The 22,880-nt window shown below is 31.5% G+C and overlaps 1 protein-coding gene across 1 annotated transcript; it reads left to right on the forward strand.

The window, feature by feature from the left end:
* The first annotated feature begins 6,491 nt into the window (after positions 1 to 6,491).
* Positions 6,492 to 22,641, forward strand: LOC132721412 (beta-hexosaminidase subunit beta-like). The gene is made up of 14 exons (XM_060705717.1): positions 6,492 to 6,597; positions 7,006 to 7,449; positions 7,903 to 8,018; positions 8,720 to 8,830; positions 9,402 to 9,503; positions 10,350 to 10,455; positions 11,968 to 12,169; positions 12,599 to 12,706; positions 13,183 to 13,273; positions 18,067 to 18,226; positions 18,876 to 18,960; positions 21,526 to 21,630; positions 22,054 to 22,231; positions 22,432 to 22,641. The coding sequence occupies exons 1-14, from the start codon at positions 6,522 to 6,524 to the stop codon at positions 22,537 to 22,539; spliced, it is 1,992 nt and encodes a 663-aa protein (XP_060561700.1). The 5' UTR covers positions 6,492 to 6,521; the 3' UTR covers positions 22,540 to 22,641.
* The last annotated feature ends 239 nt before the right edge of the window (positions 22,642 to 22,880 follow it).

The following is a 22,880-nucleotide window of genomic DNA, read 5'->3' on the forward strand; positions in this document are numbered from 1 at the left end:
CAGAAATAACACCCTGAAATCCACACTTATGCGAAAAAGAGGTGCAATGAAGGCTGCTGGACACCGCTTGGTAGACGATGTTACCAGGCTTAACCAAGGACTGATCAGTCGCTTATCAATGCATCCAGAGATTGAAAATGCATGGTATTTCAATGGGTCAGTTTATGGACAAACAAAATGCAGTGAGCGCATAAAATTTGACATATATGACAATATAAATAACATGATCAGTGAATTCCGTGGGAGAAAAAGTAGTTAAAAACAGCATTTAGTGACAAGAACAGTTGACTTCAGCACTGCCTATAGATCAGTAAAAAACATTGACTCCTTGTATTGTTTGTTTTTGTTGTATTTTAATGTATATATATATATATTATATAAATATATATATATATATATATATATATATATATATATATATATATATATATATATATATATATATATATATATAATATATATATATATAATATATATATATATATATATATATATATATATATATATATATTGTCACTGAAAGCCTTCTTTTCCTTTTGCATGTACATAGAAGTACTACAACTTTATCTTTAAATACCTGTGTATAAGATTGCTTTGTTTTAACAATCTAGGTTATAATACATCTTTTTGTACTTGCTTTCTTTGTCAACTTATTGAAATGATAGAGGTACTATGTAATTTAATTCTTATCTTTACACCATTTGTTTTGCTTTGAGAGAGTTAAAAGAAAATAAGTCATTATATGATATAAAGATTTAGTGTAATTGTCTAATATAAATTTCTACAACTGACATATACATGTACTTCTTTTCTTGCCATGCTGAATTATATAATCAATATTAGTTAAATAGGAAGGTTTTGTTTACCTTTTTTTATTTGTATTTATAGTATATTATCATATATTGAATAATAATAAGTGTATAAACATAAATCTTCTTAGATATTCTAGTCGGGACCATCTGACTCCAGGTGAAAAGATTACACTTTAAACATGTATATAGACAAACAAACATTATAAATATTGACATTATATTATTACTTGAATTCCTTTTTAATTTATTATGGATTAATTCATGTAATCAGAAACTTATAAATGTTGTTTTTATTTCCTATCCAATTCATTGTTATAACATATCTTTGTGTAGATATACTTAATTGTTTCTTAAAAGAATAAATGATACGGTTTAAATTTATATGTATTTGGCAGGGTTTAATATAAACATGTATTTAGTTTTTCTGCTGGTCAACTTCTATCCTTCGCCTTAATCGGGGAGGAGTTTTACTTTCAGTGGGATGGTTAGACTCACTGGGTAAAATGTGGTATTCAACATCCTGTGAAGTTGCCAGTAGGATTTCTGATGCTGTTTTGTTATTTTAAGATTATAGTCCAAATATTATATAGTTTAAACTGATTTATCATCCACTATGAATTAAAATGTATTTTATTGTACCTGACACATCAACATCTTATGATATGTGTGTGTAAATCATGACATTTTTATATGTTGACTTTTTGTTTTAATTTTATCTATATGTGGGTTTAATGAACTTGTATTTAATTTTTGGGTACCATATGTCTTACCCTGCAAGTACATATGTTAATATCAATTGTTTGTAAAAAATTTAAGCATTTTTTGATGTAATTAAGATAAATGCTTGAGGACACCATGTTCTTGGAAAAAAGAAAATTAATACATTGATTCTGTGACAATGTTATAATACATTGCTACATATTGGTATATTAAGCATGCAGTTATTTTTAAGTATATTATCAATATACCAAATTAATTTGTACTTAGCAATAATGATTTCAATCCATATTGTATTTATTTTAAGTTTTGTTTAATTATATTTGATGGTATTTTTTAGTTTATTTATTATAAATTTCACTGTGTTGTTTATTCTTGGCAACACACTGTTTACGCATACTTATTTCATTACCACACTTAAACTGTTTTTTGATATCTGGATATTCTAAATGTTATAACGTAGTTATGGAAAAATATCTCATATATGAACTTTTTTTTAATGTACATGATTTTTTAAGGAAAACTGTGATTGTTGTTTTAGACAATGGGTGAAATAAAGATATTTTCTTATAACTGTAGAGGCCTTAATGATACGAAAAAGAGGTCAGATGTGTTTAACTTTTTAAAAGATCGCAAAGCAGATATATTTTGTTTACAAGATTTGCATTTTACAGAAAATATGAAGAAACATTTATACAATCAGTGGAATGCTGAATGTTTTTTTAGCTTTTATAAATCAAATGCTCGAGGAGTTGGTATTTTATTTAAACGAAATTTAGACCTTAAAGTTCATCAATCCTTTGTTGATGAAAATGGAAATTATATTGTTTTAGATTTATCAGTAAACTCAAAACAATTTACATTAATTAATGTCTACGGTCCAAATACAGACCAGCCAAAGTTTTATGAAAATATTTTTCGCTTAATAGATGATACAAATAATAATACATTTATTTGGTGTGGTGATTTTAATCTAGTACAAGATATAGAATTAGATTATGATAACTATAAATCGATAAATAATAACAAAAATTCTAGATCTGTATTGTTGAATTACATTGATCAAAAACGTCTCTTTGATCCATTTCGAGAATTAAATGGTAATTGCCATAAGTTTACATGGAGACGCACAAATCCAATTCAGCAAGCCAGATTGGATTTTTTCCTTATTACTGAAGATTTATTACCACATGTTAGAGGTTGTGATATAGATGTAAGCTATAGATCTGACCATTCTATTATAATTCTTAGAATTGATTTACAAAATATTGTACATTGGAAAGGTTTATGGAAATTTAATAATTCTTTATTATGTGACCTAGAATATTTAAATTGTATTAATGATAAGATAGATGATGTAATATTGCAATATTTGTTGCCAGTATATAATATTGACTGTTTGAAAAATCTCAATAATGAAGATTTACAATTTAGTATTGATGATCAACTTTTTTTAGAAACCCTGTTAATGGAAATTAGAGGCAAAACCATCTCTTTTTCTAGTTACAAAACCAAAAAAAGAAATTCTGAAGAAAACAGTCTCCTCTCCAAAATTCAAGACATAGAGACAAATATAAATGAAGAAAATAAGAAAACTTTATCTGATTTACATTCAAAACTGGAAAGTATAAGAACTGAGAAAATAAGGGGTCATATGATAAGATCGAGAGCACAATGGATAGATGAGGGGGAAAAACCAAGTAAATTTTTTTGTAATTTAGAAAAATATAATTATGCTAGTAAAATAATTCCATACCTACAAAATATAGATGGGTCTTTTATCTATGACCAAAAATCAATATTAAATGAGACTGAAAAATTTTACAGCAATTTATATAGTAATGCTGATGTTATTGGGGGAAAAATATTAATGATTTTCTTGACAATACAAATGATATATACAAATTATCAAGAGAACAATCAAATAGTCTAGAAGGACTCCTATCTTTCTCTGAACTGTCAAACACTTTAAAAAATATGAAAAATGACAAAAGTCCAGACTCAGACGGTTTTACAGCTGATTTTTATAAAGTTTTCTGGTCAAAAATTGGTTATTTTGTTTTGAGAGCAATAAATTATGGATTTAGAAATGAAGAATTGTCAGTGACTCAGAAGCAAGGAATTATTACTTGCATTCCAAAAGATAACAAGCCTAGACAATTTTTAAAAAACTGGCGACCAATTACCCTTTTAAATGTTGTTTATAAATTAGCGTCAGAATCAATAGCCAATAGGTTAAAAACAGTTTTAGACTCATTAATTTCTTCTGATCAAACTGGTTTTATAAAAGGTAGATTTATTGGTGAGAACATACGTTTATTATATGATGTCATGAACTACACAGAAAAACATAAGATTCCTGGAATGCTATTGATGATAGATTCTGAAAAAGCTTTTGATACCTTGTCTTTTAATTTCATAAAAAACACACTCTCTTTCTTCAATTTTGGTCCAATGTTTAAACAATGGATATCTTTATTTATGAAAAATGTAAAGACAGCTGTACAGTTAAATGGATTTCTCTCTGACTTCTTCGAAATAGGGAGAGGCTGTCGTCAAGGAGACCCCATAAGTCCGTATATCTTTATTTTGTGTGCTGAAATACTAGCAATTAAGATAAGAAACTCTAAAGATATTAAAGGAATCAATATAAATGATGTGGAATATAAAGTATCTCAGTTCGCTGATGACACTTCTCTTTTATTAGATGGTTCAGAAGCTTCTTTGAATAACACCTTAGATACCCTCTATACATTTTCTAAATATTCTGGACTTAAGGTAAATTTTGAAAAAACACATGTTATATGGATAGGCTTAAACAAAAATAGTACTAGATCTATTAAAACAAAGTGGAAACTAAACTGGGGTGGCAGAGCTTTTAAATTGCTCGGTATAAATTTTCATGTAGATTTAGAAAAAATGGTAGATATTAATTTCACGGAAAAATTTAAGAAAATAGAAAATTGCATAAAGTATTGGAATAGGAGGGAGTTAACTCCTATTGGTAGAATTACAGTTGTTAAGTCAATTATATTACCACTTCTAACACAGTTGTTTATGTCTCTTCCAAACCCAAGTACACAAATACTCAAAGATATTAACAAAATGTTTTATGAATTTGTTTGGGGTGGCCCATCAAAAATTAAATCTAGTGTTTTAATAAAAAACTACAGGGAAGGTGGTTTAAAAATGATTGATGTATTTGCGAATATGAAAAGTTTGAAATTAACATGGTTTAGAAGACTTCTCACTGGAAGTGGTAAAAAATGTTTCACATTTATTAGTAACATTTTTAATTATGACAAAGTTTTTAACTGTGGAAAGTGTTATGTAGAAATTGAATCTAAATCAATGTACAATTACTTTTGGAAAGATGTTTTGTTAGCATTTATTGACTATATAGATATTGTGAAAATAACAGATATAGACCAGTTTGTTAACTGTCCATTGTTTTACAATAATAATATTTTGATAGATAGAAAGCCTGTGTATGTTAAATCAATGTATGAAAATGGAGTGTTTTTTATCAAAGATATTATGCAAAAAAATGGAAATTTTGTGAGTAAAGAAAATTTAGAAACAAAAATTGGTACAAATATGAATTTTTTAGTTTATGAGGGTTTGAAAAGTGCTATTAGAAAGTACATAAAGTCTCTAAAAATAGAATATTCTAATACCAATGTATTATTGCCGTCTATTCCCTTTTATATAAAACATATACTTTTATGTAGAAGTGGAACCTCTACCATATATAATGTATTTATTGATAATTGTCAAATACCTACATGTATACATATCAAAATGGAATGCTTATTTTAACATTGACGATACTGAGTGGAAATACCTGTTTGAATGGGTTCACACTGAAACTAATGATAGTTACCTTCAATGGCTTCAAACTAGAATCACCCATAGAATTCTAGGAACAAACTATTTAATGTCTAAAATGAAATTGACACAATCTGATAAATGCACTTTCTGCAAAGAAGAAAAAGAGACATTATCTCATTTATTCTGGAATTGTTCGGTTATAAAAACTTTTATCTCAGATGTGCAACAATTGCTAAAATGTCATAATGTTGATTGGAAGGTTGATTGTAAAACATTTATTTTAGGGTATCAAAAAGGTGATCAATGTCAATTTAATATTTTTTGTCTAGAATTAAAAAGATATATATTCTTGTGCAAGAGGAGGGAGATAATACCATCTTTACAAGGCCTTGTCTGCAGTTTAAAGCTAGCATCTTCAATAGTTAGTTATACAAAAGTTAAAAAATCTATGTACTCATTAGTTGATATGATAGCAAATAGATAGAACCTTTTTTGAATTAACCACTTATATATTACAGTCTGTGTATATTATATCCAGTTTTGGTGGAAATGAAATACTCTGAATCCCAAGAGAACATTTATCTTCTGTGTATTGTATGTATTATAAAAAAATGTATGATATAAATGCCCGTAATATGTTTTTTGTAACATTATAATAAAATGTAAGGTAAAATAGTGGATAGATCCCCGACCCTATTTTACCTATTACGGGGACAATAAACGGAGTTACCTCTTGGGCTTCAAAAAAAAAAAAATATATACCCGTTGGTATATTTCATCTAATTTAGATTTTAAGGGCTATTCTTTATACACAAATGTGCTTAAGATAAGACAAAAATGTGTCACAAGAGTTTCATTTTATATATGAGCCGCGTCACGACAAAACCAACATAATGTGTTTGCGACCAGCATGGATCCAGACCAGCCTGCGCATCCGCGCAGTCTGATCAGGATCCATGCTGTTCGCTTTCAGTTTTTTTTACTTGTTATAGGGTCTGTAAGCGAACAGCATGAGTCCTGATCAGACTGCGCGAATGGATCCATTCTGGTCGCAAACACATTATGTTGGTTTTGTCGTGACGCGGCGCTTATGTTGATATAAAACTAGTAAACGATCTATTGTTACAGACTGAACAACATTAACATCATATCTTTCAGAGCATGTGCACTTGGTATATACCTGTTCAGTTCTTTCTCTTGGAACTTTCCATCATGGTTGTAAAAATACCCGAATCAGGTAAATATAAACAAACGTATGACAATGAATGCGAATCAATGTAATCTAGAGTTCTGTTCGTGAAATACAATAAATTTCTCTCATTGCATGATATACATGTATAATTTATAATTTAGCCCTCGTTAGATTATTACAAGACTTGTCGATGTTCTAAAAAGAATACTTCCGGTACAATTACTAGCACTCCGCGTCTTTATATAACTGAAGTTTGGCACTTCATTATTTTATGATATTGAAGTTTTCATTTATATCTGATTTTATCTATGAATTATTTATCTAAAACAGTCATTTTTTTAACTCAGTCAACTTTTTCCAAGGCCTATTTGCTGATTCAATGCATGTATTATTCTTGAAAAATATTTTTACTTAGCGTTTTAATCATTCAGTTTTGCTTTTATTCTTACTCAGATTGTGTCAATCACTTCAAACCAAAGGTTGTTGTAACACGCAATAAATACTTTGATCTTAATATCAATGAGCGTTACCCATTCAAACCTGGATTTGCCATGGCGCCATTTTCTTCAGTTGGAGAGCCTTGGCCTTTACCTAAGCATTTCAAACAGAACGGGATGGAACTCTTACAATTACAGAAATCTACTTTTAAAATCTCGGTGCTCAGGGGGAAATCATGTGATATTTTAATGGAAGCAGTTAAACGATACAGGAATATAATAGACGAATATATTACTGAGGAGCATTACAACTTCCCATTTAATTTTAACGAGGAAACTTTCAACGACCGTAAAAGCTACATAGAACAGAAATATAAGAGTGTTAGAATGATGCCAGACCTAGAAGTTACTGTGATAAATGACCATTGTGGTTACCCACATATAAATATGAACGAATCATGTAAGTAGGTCACAATTATAATGGAAAGTCGACAACCGCCATAATATCAATATTTCTTTTCGCCGAAATTTCGCCCCATCAATTCCTAGAAATAACAAACGGTTATGTCTAAACTAAATGTTGGACAAGTCCATTTAAGTATCTAAACTGTGATAGTTAAGTCACTTTAAATCTATATTCTTTCCACTTAAAGTTAATGAATGTCAGTGTCTGTAAAAAAAACATTTAATAAGAATAAAAATCTTTCTAAATTTAATATAGTATAAAAGAACGGTTGTGTAAAATATACAGTCTGTAGTTTGCCCTGATTTTTCGAAACTTGTTTAGTCCTCCATTTTGAACCCTTCAAGTTAATTGTTGTAAATAATGGGCCTATACTGTGGTTTTTTTACGCTTCATCAAGTCAGAAAGTAAAGCTATACTACAGAATATATTCCCTATTTTAACGCGCAGACAACCTTGACGTCCGTCGAGATGTGGTCAAGCTTTCTGCACAAGAAGTATGGGGAGCTCTTCGAGGTCTTGAGACTTTTAGCCAGTTATTGTTCCGGAAACAAGACACCGAGGAAGTATGTGACGATTTATATTTAATTTTCTTAACGTTATATGTACGTGGTACGTATATAACTGTTGTTTCTGTGTGTTTGTTGTAAGGTATGAATTACAGGACTTGTACATATGTATTTTTGATTATCTTGGTCATCGTTACCTATATTTGAAATTGCCCAAAAGTAAAGCTCACTTTGCTCTACACCCTTCTTTGCCCCATATGATAGGAATAATATATTTAAAATTTTTGAAATAAAGAAACTAGTTATGAAACTAGTTTTCTCTAAAAAAAGTAATAACAATCATTTCGCCGTTGTTAAATAGCCGATAAACACCGCTGAGACCAACATTATTTTGTAACAAATTTGATTTAAAATGACAAACTAGGGATTACTGTTTAAACAGATAACTTTTTTATGTGCTGAGGCCATTTTGACTCAGATCTTACACAATACATCACTGACATCAGATCTTATGTAAAAATAAATAAATGAATAAATACATAAATAAGTAAATAAATAAATAAGTTAAATACGCAGTTCCTTTTTGCAATCAATACTGAATTAAGAATTCACTATAAAGCACTTTCCATAAGTGAAGCTGACTGCTTTGGCGCCTTCCATAAATACAGCTTCTAAGGTCTTACCTTTTTGCGAACTAAGCCAAAATGGCATTAGTAGACTTAGGCTCTATCAGTCAGAAATCATTACAATATTTGCAGGTGTATGCGAAGGTAACGGAGATAACAGACTCGCCTAGATTCCCTCACAGAGGTGTCATGATTGATACAGCTAGACATTATATTTATAAAGATACAATAAAACAAGTCCTGGTAATTTATTTGTATTATTGATTTTGTTTTCCTCTTAATTTACACACAGTGTAAATGAAAAAATATATAAATCTAGACTGAATCATATTAGACCAGATACTTAGGTACGTTTGTAATATTCCTTATTCATCAATAGCCAAAATACTTTGAAATTACACAACATATACACACACATTTTAACGTCTTTAGAATCCGTCTGTGTACGACTGTTTCGGTAAAAAGTTGATATAATAAGTTATAACAATTTTGACAGGCTATATATGACCCGATATGAAAACGGCTTTTTGCATATGTAAATAACTAGAACCGTTTCCATAAGGTCATATAACTTGTCAAAAAATTTTATGATATTAATAATACAGCAAACGTTCGTTAAAAAAATAAACAATTTCTTCACAGCCTATGGCTAAAATAAACGTCACGATTATCCAATGAAAAGCGACGTTACAAACGTTCCGTATTATATAACACTTCAATGTTCACACTTAGATCTTAATTCTGTCTTAAAATGTCTTGCATACTATTATAATTATTTCAGGTCAGATACTAATCTTTTTTTGTCTTGTTAAAGGATGGAATGGCATATAACAAACTCAATGTTTTACACTGGCATATTGTTGATGATAACTCGTTCCCGTACAAGAGTGAAGTATTTCCTAAACTCAGTGAAAAGGTTCTTCTTTATTTATCGATACTTTCTTGCAAGACAAGATGCAGCGTCCATGTGTCGTCTGCTAAAAAGTAGTGTCAATGAAAAAATACTTACATAGATCACCTCTTTATCGTTTGTCCGTCTGTTTGTCTGTCTGTCACAAAACTTGTCCGGACTACACCTCAAAATTCACTGGTGTAATTTCATCCAAACTTCACAGGAATGATCAGTTCTAATGTTATGCTGTGCATTTCATCAGCATTTTCTGGTACAATGTTTTTCGTCAGAGTTATGATCCTTTAAATATTTTTTTAAGTTTTGGTTTCGTCCGAAATACTTCTCTTATGCTATATACTTATGCAACTTGGAAGAAACATTACAGGATTGATCGGTACCTCATGTACTTGCGCATTTTAACGGGTTAATGCATCTTTTTGCTGAGTTATGGCCCTGGAATGATTTTTATTTTTAAAGTTTGTCCGGACTCCTTCTCTTATGCGTTAACCGTTTTGGCCTGTTTTTGTTCTTTTGCTACACAGAAGCTGCAACAAGCTACAAAGTAGCCGCAACTTAGGGAACAAAGTGTCCAATCACCCCTCAATACAGACCACACATTTGATCACTGATCGTTCTAATTAAACTTTTTTTCATCATTAGGTCAAATGCATTAGGATGATTTATGCATCCTTGTTTATATCTAATTCTGAGGTTTTTAAAACTAGAAGTATATTATCATATAATAACATGGTTTTCACGTTAAACCAAATGTATTTCTGATGTCAAAAATGTTATCAGATATTTAAATTATAGTTGTAATGTGTCTATAAATTCTTTTTCATTTTCATTTTTTTTATATATTATTTTAAGGCTGCTTTTCATCCTACCCTGGTTTATACACTGTCTGATATCAGAGATATAGTAGAGTACGCCAGATATCGCGGAATAAGAATTATACCGGAATTTGATACACCAGGTAAAATAAACATAGAAAAATGTTCAATTTTTGTTGGTTAATCAAAATATTTGTTAATAAAGTTTGTTATAAATAAAATTATTATTTCATAAGACAGTAATACTCTAGATGTTTCACTGAGACAAAATGCCTTGTATAAAACTATATATTTGCTGTCTGTGGATTGAAAAAAAAAATGTTTACATTCCTTTAAAACTCGTTGAATAAAAAAATATTATGCTCGCCAGAGGCTCGCATAATATGATTTTATTCAACTCGTTCAATAAATTTAGTATTAAACCTACACTCATTCAATATCCTCTATATATTTGCTGTCTGTGGATTGAAAAAAAAATGTTTACATTCCTTTAAAATCATTAAAGAATACATGTACCTAAAAGAAAAGTATATTTCATTGGAAACATATGGAGCATGTGTGAAAATATCTAATTAGCAGTAGAATATTTTATTCCGGAAAATTTTAGTCCGTTTGTGTTGAATATTCATGTATATTAAATAAATCTTTCAAGAGAAGACCACAAGATTATGAAAACAACTTAAATTCACTGTTTTTAGATTTTTTATAGAAAAAAAATTTCATTAGATATAGCTTCTTGCACTTTAATAATTTATTTGTATGTTCTGATATTTTTTAACAGATGGTTTTAGATAAATTGTTTTTACTCATTAACGAAGACAGATGGCTATTTAATTGAACGAACAGTTTTAAAGTGCTTTTTTAAGACCAAGCTGTCCAATACTTATGAGAAAGGAGAAAAAATAGAGAATAGTTAAGTTTTTATCGTATAAATACAAGATTTATTTTCATGGAGTGGTATGAAAATAGATATTTCACGAGTGGCAGTAGCCACGAGTGAAATATGATGATTTTCATACAACAACAGGAAAATAAATCGTGTATTTATAGGGAAAAAAAACTTGAATTTTCTGTTTATTGTATACAATTTTCTTTTTTTCTGACATTACACTTTGAAAGCTTCCCCTTAAAGTTTTGTGTTTTGCTGAATTTAGATAAATTTGTCCGGTAAGACACCAGTTAAAATACGGAATTGGCAGTGAAAAATAAATTTTTACAGTGAAAATGCGGAAATAAGCATTTTATTCATCAATATTTCTCAAGATTTCATTTTTTAAGTTTATAATAAAATACTTTATTTTAAGAAAATACTAATGATAATAATCAAACATAAGGTGACTATCCTGGTAATATTCTATAAACTTTAAGAAAACTTTTACTTGTTTAGAGCTTTTACCCCTGGCTGCAGTAATAAAAAAGAAGGAAATAGCACACCATAATGTTATATAATAAAAATGTAAAAAAAACTAACAACATACAAACAAACAAAACCAAAGACAGCTTCATTTTTGGACACGTGCTTATTTCTGTACAATGTGTGGCATAATATATCACCAATCTTTTCAATTATCTACACATACATATATAGTGACATCTTACATATATCTTATAACTTGAGAGTATTTTTATATGTTTTATATGCTATATCACTGTAGGACATTCGTTTGCTTGGTTCGCATATCCGGAAATAGTAAGCAATTGTTATCAAGGGAACGACGACTTAGGGCCACTAGGACCAATCAATCCGGCTCAAAATAAAACTTACGAATTCATGGGGAAGCTATTTAGTGAGATATTCGACATTTTCCCCGAAGAATTCGTGCATTTAGGTGCAGATGAGGTCACAACCCTATGTTGGTAATGTACCATTGTTATAAAGAAAAAAAAAAAAAAAAAAACAATTACATCGTTTTCTGGTGAATAAATGTGAGTGGTGAACCTTTGTTTGCCTGTGTACTTACTTATTTGTGAAATATTATCATGACATAACATTGCTTATAAATGTCTAACATTTTAATGCCATTATCTATTAAAGATCATCATCATCATCATCATCATCATCATTATCATTATCATCATCACGAACATCATAAATGCATGTAGATTATTGAATGGAATTTATGCAAAAGGTATATTGTTAAATACCGTAAACTTGAAGTTATATTATGCATTAATGACGTTTTTTAATAGAAGATACAACTTACTTCATCTCTTATTTACAATTCTGACGAATATAAACATTTTAATATCAATCACTGATTTGTCTGCAACTTATTTTTTTTGTAGGGGTACAAACCCTGGTATCAAGTCGTACATGCAAAAATACGCCGGAATACATGTAGAAACGTCACATAACAAGTTCATCGGCCGAACATTGGGCTACTATTTTGAGCGGTATTTAAATTCACTATTCATATATGTAAACAAAGATATCAAGTTTGTATAACCACACTTTCACTTCACGTTAAATTTTGATCACTTTTTTAAAACCTTTATCTTGATTAAACGCTGAATTGAACGTAATTGTTACTGAAATTATGCTACCCGCCAACCCTATGCCCCTCTCCCCTCCTGTCCCACCAAACCACTCTCAACTGGTTCGAACTCACAAAGCTGGTCTTTGAGCCTAAATTATGCTAGTTGAAATAAGCATACAGTTTTAGCAGTTACTAATATGAGCCGTGTCACGACAAAACCAACATAGTGCGTTTGCGACCAGCATGGATCCAGACCAGCCTGCGCATCCGCGCAGTCTGATCAGGATCCAATCTGTTCGCTATCAGTTTCTCTACTTGTTATAGGGTTTGTAAGCGAACAGCATTGATCCTTTGTTTATATTTGAAGAACTTCATTTCATTTTTTTTGCCTAGATTGATACCAACTCTACATGCTACAGCGAAAGAAAAGAAGCAGGAAAAGACATTTATTCTGTGGGAAGACATTATCCTTAACAACAATCAAGTAAAGTGTCATAATTAATTAAAAATATATAATATTAGTCATAAACCCGTCCAAGTACTAACGTACTTTCTTCAAATGAAAAATATCGTAAAAAATTAACAGTTTGCCACCTTATTGCAGTAACGGGTTAACTTCTATTAAATTTAATAGCAGTTCATCCGTTTCTGCACTGAAATGGCGAGACATTGTCTTTCCTTGCCAACAGGGCCGGCAGGACCCGAATCCTGCTTGGGATTCGAGCGCACATTTAATTGTATTTTTTTTTGCAAAAGCACATACATTAAAAGGAAACTATATTGAAATAGAAGAGACGCTCTGCAAGTATACAAAGTCAGATGTCAATGGAATTTGAAAATATTTGAGGTGGTACGCAAACTTAACGTAAATTCTAAGTTGAAGAAGGGTCATAATTCTGTCAAAATGCTTTATGGAGCTACCTCCTCCTGTGTATGGGTTTGGATATGATTGTAAAATGTATGCAAAGTTTAAAAGCCATGTGTAAATGGACATGTATTTACGCCGTGTAACACCGCAAAACGTCCGTACCGCAAAACGTACGTATATGGACGTTTTGCGGCGCATATCGTCCACATTTTTCTGACGTACATTTTGCGGCAAAAATGCATGGTCCTGCCGCATAACGTCCATATTTTAAAGTTTATATAATTTTAGCTAATTTTGACCAGTTATTATCAGGTGTTTTTGTGTGTTAATTTCAGCTCACCTGAGTATGCGCCTGTCTGTCTGTCTGTCTGTCCGTCCAAATTTAGCTTGTTACCACTCCACATACCCTAAGCAATATGTCAAGAGTTATCTGTCCTTGAATTACAATCACATTGTTACCACTCCAACGCTTTCATTTCTTCTTTAATCTTGACAATATTCAACAGAATATCTATGACCATAAAAATCTCAACAAAGTTAGAATATAGGCTAAATCTATCAAAAAAAACAACAACATAAAACGCACTATATATCACCTTGTTAGCGCTTTCGTTTCTTCTCCATTCTTAAAGTATTTGATACAGAATATGTATAACAATAAGGTCTCGATCAAGTTCATTTATGAGCTAAAACGACTGAATATGTCAAGAGTATTTTGTCTTTGAATAATAAAAAAAAGACTTATTTTAAAGTCAAATTATTGAATTGTGATAAAACTGCCATTTCTTTCTTATCAATGATCAGATGTCATTCATACATTTATGACAGGACGGACATCTTGAATAGTTCAACTATAATATTGACCTTGAAATGACCTTGACCTCAAGGTCACTATTGAATTTCGCTTAAATTACCATATCTTTGTCATTTACAGATATTTGGATATTGATGACCATTTCAGGCGTAGAATTGAGTACTGATATCAGTTACCCAGATTCTGACCAAGTACATGAAATGTACTTGCTTTTTTATTTGTAATATTCAATGTTATCTACCCTTGTCATGTGGAGCCTTTATAGGCAGGTGGGCGATATAAGGCCACCATGACCTTTTTGCTTTGTTCAATTATAAAATTAAATTGTTCAATTATAAAATTACATTATGGCATTCAAAACAAAACGCTTACATTACGATATTTTAAAATATGCTTTATTTTTTATCAATGGAACACATTGAACTTCTTTTTCATCATTTCTTACGCGGAAGAATATTTGTATTAATATACTCTATTACATATTATCTATGTAACTTATAGGCGAAATTTTTTGTTCTTTAGGCGATAAAATAATACGGTTTTAGTAAAGAACGGACTTTCCGACTAACCTATAGATTAAATCATTTTTCAAAGTTATATTTTATGACAATTTCAAACTTGCATTTACTAGAATTTGTAGTTCAAAATATTTGACCTGCGTCAAGCAGAAATAAGCACTATCGTCATTTTTTCCACATATTGATGATGTTTCAAAAAATCTCATCTTTGAGAAAATATTTTAAAAGTTACAGGGTTAGTTACTGACACGCGTTCTGTAGGAAACCATAACGGGACTCAACCACAGAACCGTATATAACGGTTTATTACATGCTTGTCGGTGGTTAAAAGAAATATACCAGTGAGTTAAAAACATGTAATTTCACTGGTTGAAACAGTGAAATTATCGATTTGATAATTTCACTGTTTTTAATATTTGAGCCCAGTACGTTGTTTCAGTAACATACAAGCGTTCACAGTACTGGAAACCAACTTAATGACGTGACGTCGTAAATGACGTCACGTTGTATTATTAATTGGCGCCCTTTTCATTCAGTACTAAGTCAAAATGTCTTTTTAAACGTTTCTTTGCATATAATAAAAAGAAAATTTGTTTAGTTTAATGTAAGATCGAAATATATTTCACCTCGTGAACACCAAAAGTTCATATTTCACTCGTTGCTGCGCCACTCGTGAAATATACCTTTTGGTGCTCACTCGTGAAATATATTCCGATCTTACACTGAACTAAACAAATATCCTCTATATCTAACCCTTTAACGATTCTATCACGCCGAAAACCTTCCTCATCGTAATTTAGCATAACCAGGGAGACCATACCACGTGACAATATGTTAATACAGCAAGTAACAAGAAATATCTTTAAAAAAAGATAAACGGCGTTGATGGAAAAGATTTTCATGTATAAGAAAGAAAGAAATATAGAGCGGCAAAGCGGACGCAGTTTAGTAAATCATCTTGAATAGTTCAACTATAATATTGACCTTGAAATGACCTTGACCTCAAGGTCACTATTGAATTTCGCTTAAATTACCATATCTTTGTCATTTACAGATATTTGGATATTGATGACCATTTCAGGCGTAGAATTGAGTACTGATATCAGTTACCCAGATTCTGACCAAGTACATGAAATGTACTTGCTTTTTATTTGTAATATTCAATGTTATCTACCCTTGTCATGTGGAGCCTTTATAGGCAGGTGGGCGATATAAGGCCATGACCTTTTTGCTTTGTTCAATTATAAAATTACATTGTTCAATTATAAAATTACATTATGGCATTCAAACAAAACGCTTACATTACGATATTTTAAAATATGCTTTATTTTTTATCAATGGAACACATTGAACTTCTTTTTCATCATTTCTTACGCGGAAGAATATTTGTATTAATATACTCTATTACATATTATCTATGTAACTTATAGGCGAAATGTTTTGTTCTTTAGGCGATAAAATAATACGGTTTTAGTAAAGGAACGGACTTTCCGACTAACCTATAGATTAAATCATTTTTCAAAGTTATATTTTATGACAATTTCAAACTTGCATTTACTAGATTTGTAGTTCAAAATATTTGACCCGCGTCAAGCAGAAATAAGCACTATCGTCATTTTTTTCCACATATTGATGATGTTCAAAAATCTCATCTTTGAGAAAATATTTTAAAAGTTACAGGGTTAGTTACTGACACGCGGTTCTGTAGGAAACCATAACGGGACTCAACCCACAGAACCGTATATAACGGTTTATTACATGCTTTTCGGTGGTTTATAGAAATATATCAGTGAGTTAAAAACTGGTAATTTCACTGTTTGAAACAGTGAAATTATCGATTTGATAATTTCACTGTTTTGAATATTTGAGCCCAGTACGTTGTTTCAGTGAAATACAAGCGTTCACAGTACTGGAAACCAACTTAATGACGTGACGTCGTAAATGACGTCACGTTATATTATTATTTGGCGCCCTTTTCATTCAGTACTAAGTCAAAATGTCTTTTTAAACGTTTCTTTGCATATAATAAAAAGAAAATTTGTTTAGTTTAATGTAAGATCGAAATATATTTCACCTCGTGAACACCAAAAGTTCATATTTCACTCGTTGCTGCGCCACTCGTGAAATATACCTTTTGGTGCTCACTCGGTGAAATATATTCCGATCTTACACTGAACTAAACAAATATCCTCTATATCTAACCCTTTAACGATTCTATCACGCCGAAAACCTTCCTCATCGTAATTTAGCATAACCAGGGAGACCATACCACGTGACAATATGTTAATACAGCAAGTAACAAGAAATATCTTTAAAAAAGATAAACGGCGTTGATGGAAAAGATTTTCATGTATAAGAAAGAAAGAAATATAGAGCGGCAAAGCGGACGCAGTTTAGTAAATATATTTTACTTGTTATATCTGTTGCCATATCATCACTGCCTTCTTAGCATGGCCTAAGGATTAAGCAACCGAGTCTTGGAAACCCCATAACTTCATTCCAGTGTCTGTCCAAAAATATTGAAGCTGCTGCAACATTTTCGTCTGGTGATAGTACGTTGATCAAAGAAGCACTGTCTAAAATTAAGTCGTAATCTACATTTATTCAATTTCAATGCAATACCTCTAGTAGAAAAATAATTCAAGATGAATAAATGTCCTTGAAGTATTCGTGAATATATTTTACTACAGAAATTGTGGACGATATGCGGCGCAAATACACACTCTCGCCGCAAAACGTACCAAGTACGATATGCACCGCAAAACGTCCACATGTGTACGATATGCGACGCAAAACGTCCACACGCGAACGTTTTGCGGTACGGACGTTTTGCGGTGTTACAACGCCGACACCGACGCCCGCGAGACTATGATAGCTCTCATTATTCTTCGAATAGTCGAGCTAAAAAATAAATTAGAATCGCTTATTATACATCGCACGCTTGTTGCAAGAGTGAATTTTTATAATTGACCTTTTTTAATTATATGACAATAATCAAGATTTACTTAAAATACTTCTTCGTACTAGTACTAATACATGTGTTATCAAGTTCTTATTGTAGCTATATATTAATCTAGGTGCCGCCAAATTCAGTATTGCAAATATGGACAGGAGATGTGAAGTCTGTGAATAATCACGGTTATCGTGTGATATTCTCAAAGTGCTGGTATTTGGACAAACATAAAGATTTTCACTGGTTTGATATGTATAGCTGTGATCCGTCCCCTTACACTACAGGTAAATATAATTGAGCCGAGTCATTACAAAACCAACATAATGGGTTTACGACCAGCATGGATCCAGACCAGCCTGCGCATCCGCGCAGTCTGATCAGGATCCATGCTGTTCGCATACAAACCGTATAACAAGTAGAGAAACTGGTAGCGAACAGTATGGATCCTGATCAGACTGCGCGGATGCGCAGGCTGGTCTGGATCCATGCTGGTCGCAAACCCACTATGTTGGTTTTGTCATGACGCGGCTCATATACATTCGTATCTGTTGTTAGGGACATAGACTATCTGGTTTCAGGACATTCATTTTGTTGGTGGTGATGTAGAATTTTGTGGTTCGAGTTTAAGAATCCTTGGTTTGTGGTTTGGGAAATAGAATTTGCTTAAGGCTTGATGTCAGTCTCATTGGTCAATATACATCCTTACTTGTTTTTTTTTATCAATAAAAATCCTTGATATCTGAGTTTGAGCGTAGAAAAAAAATCTTTAAAATCTTTAACCACGTTCTATGATTTTTAGAAAATGAATTTAAAGAGCATACATCGTAATAAAAATAATTATACTACTTCTTACTGTTTTTTTAAGTCTGCATATATTTAAACTCAGCTTTGTTTCAATCAAAAGTCTGTTCTAGTATTTTGTTATTTTGATAGAGGAAGAGAAGGACAAGGTACTGGGAGGAGAGGTTTGTATGTGGACAGAATTTGTCTCCTCTGATTCCGTAATGACTACCTTATGGTCAGTACATTTTTTTACTTCCTCGCGTGAAATACGTATGGGCTTTTTCGTAAATATATTCCTAGGCATTTTAACCATGAATTAAACTACAACAATGCACTCAAAATTGATATGAGCCGCGTCACGACAAAACCAACATAATAGGTTTGCGCAGTCTGATCAGGATCCATGCTGTTCGTTATCAGTTTCTCTACTTGTTATAGGATTTGTAAGCGAACAGCATGGATCCTGATCAGACTGCGTCGATGCGCAGGCTGGTCTGGATCCATGCTGGTCACAAACCCATTATGTTGGTTTTGTCGTGACATGGCTTATATCTATTTCCTAATTAAAGAGACGTTAGCTTTAAACCATTTACTAAAATGTATCATTTAAGTGTTCTACCTAACATATTATTCTTTCTATATGGGATTTTAAATGTTACTACAAAATCGATGAGACCCAAAAAAAAGCAATAAGATATTTTATGGGTGTGTATAAAATACATTATACTGCTTATTTCACGTATTGTAATTATATTCTAGAACATTTAAATGTCTTTTATTTGGTGAAAGTTTAACTATTAGTTTAATGTAAATTGATTTATAAGGTTGTGAAAATGTGAAAAAATGTCGCACTTGTCGCTAAATGTCGCATTATTGCCGCTTAATGTCGCAACTACCTCTAAATGTCGCAACTATCGCTTTATGTTTCAGAATCTTCTCCCGTTAAAATTTTATGTCGCAATAATGGTAACGTTTAATGTCGCCCGATTTCCCCTTGACGTTTAATGTCGCAAGATGTATATCCATGATAAAATTAAGTTAGATAGTGGTATTTAATTACAACTTTGAGTAAATGTTTGTATATATAAAGTAACTTTGGGACACAAGAGAATGTCCTAATCCACCTGCCGACTCGAGTTGAAAACTGCTTATTAAAGTGGATTAGTCTACAATAGGCACATTTTCAAGAAATATTTCAAATATTGAAAACAATAATAGAAACGTATCATTTGGATAAAAATTTCTTGAGCAAAAAAAATGTTTATCTAGTTCTACATGATTTAATATGACATTTATATGATGAATTACTAATATTTGTTCTAAACCATTTTATCATCAACATCCACATATTATTTTTCATGGTTTGTTATCACACATGATTCTTCGCTATATGTTAGGTGCATATAATTCTCGTCTGTAAAGTATATAGCTTTGCGTACTTTTGCAAATTTATAAAGTGGACTAGTGTCTGTTTGCCCTTCACCGCCGTGGATTCGAATCCCGCCAGGGATTTAGGCTTTTTCGTGTTAGGAAGCTATCGAGCTACCATACGGAACGTCGTGGTTCTACTCAGAATCCCGTTCGTGCACGAATGGGGCACCAGAGGTCTCCCTCCACCAGTAAAGCTGGAAAATCGCTATGTGCATGGCCTTGCTGTGTTATTGTGGCGTTTTTATGTCTAAAAAGTAATTACGATTTTGTATGTCCTTTTTAGTTTTAAAAGCTTATTAGGAAAAATAAAATTCTTATTATAATTATTATATTAAACCTCAATTAGATGTTTCATAGTTTAAATAAGGTTTTTATTCTATACTTTGGCTTTTGAAACCCTTTTATTAGAAAGTACGTACGTACGTACGTACGTAAGTAAGTAAGTTGAGGCTACACATTTGGTTACCCAATCTTCCATGAGGGCCTCAAAGGGGTGTCAATATGGACTTCTGTAAAGACACAATGGGTTGATATTTTGCATACGTGACATTAAGTGATGATTGTATCAATGAAATTTGTAAAACTACAATCTGATTGTGGCAAAATAATAATACATATAGTATATTACCTCGTAGGCAAACATGAGTTTATAAATTGAAAGGCCGACACAAAATATAAAAACTCTGATTAATTGAATATTTCTAGAATAAACTTATCGGTGTGTTAGATCCATCTCAAGTTAATGTCGTAGCTCGAATCTGCGGCATTTGGGTTGCAAATGAAAAGTCGTATACATATGTGTTTTATCACCAAGGGACTCTTTGGCATAAAATATGGTCGTCGATGTATAATACCGACTAAGATGACTTCAATTTTAACCAATTATTTTGTATATCGCAGAAAATCCTTTCCTATCTGATAGACAGCTATTCCCCAGATGACTTGCATAACGTTTATATTTACATAATTCCAGTTGTTTAACATAACATGTGATATTACGATATTTAATATTAGTGTTATGACATTTAAACTGTAAAGGAAAATTGTGCGACATTTAACGTCATCATAGGGATATTAAACGGCAACATATTTTGAGACATTTAGCGGTGGTTACGACTTTTAATTAATGGCAATAGCGCGACATTGAGCGGCAAGTAAGTCATTCAGCGTCTTTGCGACATATAACGGCGTAACAGCCGTACCATATGTGTGCCAATCACGCCAACAAGCACTGATCACTCATTTATTTCTTAATGAAGAAAATTTATTACTTACTTTAAACATTACTTCCTTACAATGATATACATACAAAGGTCTTGTATTTTTTCACTAGTTTAGTATCTAATATACATGTATGGAAACATTTTAGGCCACGTTCGTGTCTGCCTGCAGAGCGTTTATGGAGTCCGAGGGAAACGACGGACGAAAATAGTGCCGCGTCACGTTTACAAGAACAAAGATGTCGCATGATTTTGTAAGACAAATGTTAGGTTTCTTTATTATGAGTGTTCTATTCAAGCCAAACCATAAACACCGACAGTGGTTTAACCAGACACCAGGTCTGTGCAACAAAGACAGGCTGTTCATACTAAAAAGATGAAATCTTTACTTGCGTTGCGTGTTCTTATTTTCTTCATGAAATACTGAAAATAAATGTGCTTTATTGTTGCATAAAATAATAATATCATGTATATAATATGTATGTTATGTCATATAAGGTGTAAAATGTTTCAGTTACCCGCATGGAATATCGGGAAACTGAATGTGTTAGCCTCATAAAATAAAGTCGTTACTTACTTACTTACTTACAGTGAGAGGTAAATTAACATGTACAATTATTACTATTAGCAATACTAATCTCTTTAGTATGAAGTATCAATCATGTAACTGTTTTCAGTCGTGGACTACCAACAGGACAAATATCAGGGCCCGATTATTGTTTGCGACACAAAGACAGGCCTTTAGAGAACAGGGCTCAACGTTCGGTTCAAGAAGATACTACACGGTCTTGGCGTTTAAATACTAACGTAAAAGAAGACAAGAAAATAGGAAAGTCCATTATCACCCATCACAACGTAGGTCTTTTTGTGATTATAATTAAGAAATAATATATCCCAAACTGTGATTTTATTGCTCAATAGACATTTAATTAACTGCACATTTACAATAATATCGATCTTTATTTAAGAAACTGATATTAAAAATATTGTATTGTGCTCAAATTTGATATTAGAAATTATCAAATGATTTATTATACGATAATTTTATATTCCAGTATTTACAATATGTGTCGCTGTCCATATGTGTGCTCGGTATGTTAACATTGATGTTTGCGAAGAGAAGAATTGCCAAGAAGAATGTGTTCAGTTATATTTATCACTGAGAATTACAAAAATTAAACCCCGGGTATATGTAAATAACATACTTTTATCAATAATCAACATTTACTAGTGTCATTTACATGTATTAAACGGTGGATGCAAAACATGGACGTCAGTTGTTTATCAGATTATGATCTCAAATAATTTTATGTATGCATGGTGTTATTTGCGGATGATATACGCTCTAATTGATTTTTTTCTACCTATCATAATACTTGTAAAACTATATATTAATTTTAAAAAAAGCCAAACTTTGTGCTTTTGAGAGAAAAAACAACATGTATCTATAGTGCAGTTCAACAGTAAAACATTAATTAAGACAGTATTGATAAAGTTTAACTAC

The sequence above is a fragment of the Ruditapes philippinarum genome, unplaced genomic scaffold (assembly GCF_026571515.1).
Source record: "Ruditapes philippinarum isolate M1 unplaced genomic scaffold, ASM2657151v2 ctg6454_1_1_1_1, whole genome shotgun sequence".
Lineage (NCBI taxonomy): Eukaryota > Metazoa > Mollusca > Bivalvia > Venerida > Veneridae > Ruditapes > Ruditapes philippinarum.

Coding starts and splice junctions, on each gene's coding strand:
- LOC132721412 (XM_060705717.1), top strand. CDS start 6,522: ATGTGCACTTGGTATATACCTGTTCAGTTCTTTCTCTTGGAACTTTCC. Junction 18,227..18,875: donor TCCGTCCCCTTACACTACAG/GTAAATATAATT, acceptor TTATTTTGATAG/AGGAAGAGAAGGACAAGGTA. Junction 18,961..21,525: donor TCCGTAATGACTACCTTATG/GTCAGTACATTT, acceptor GAAACATTTTAG/GCCACGTTCGTGTCTGCCTG.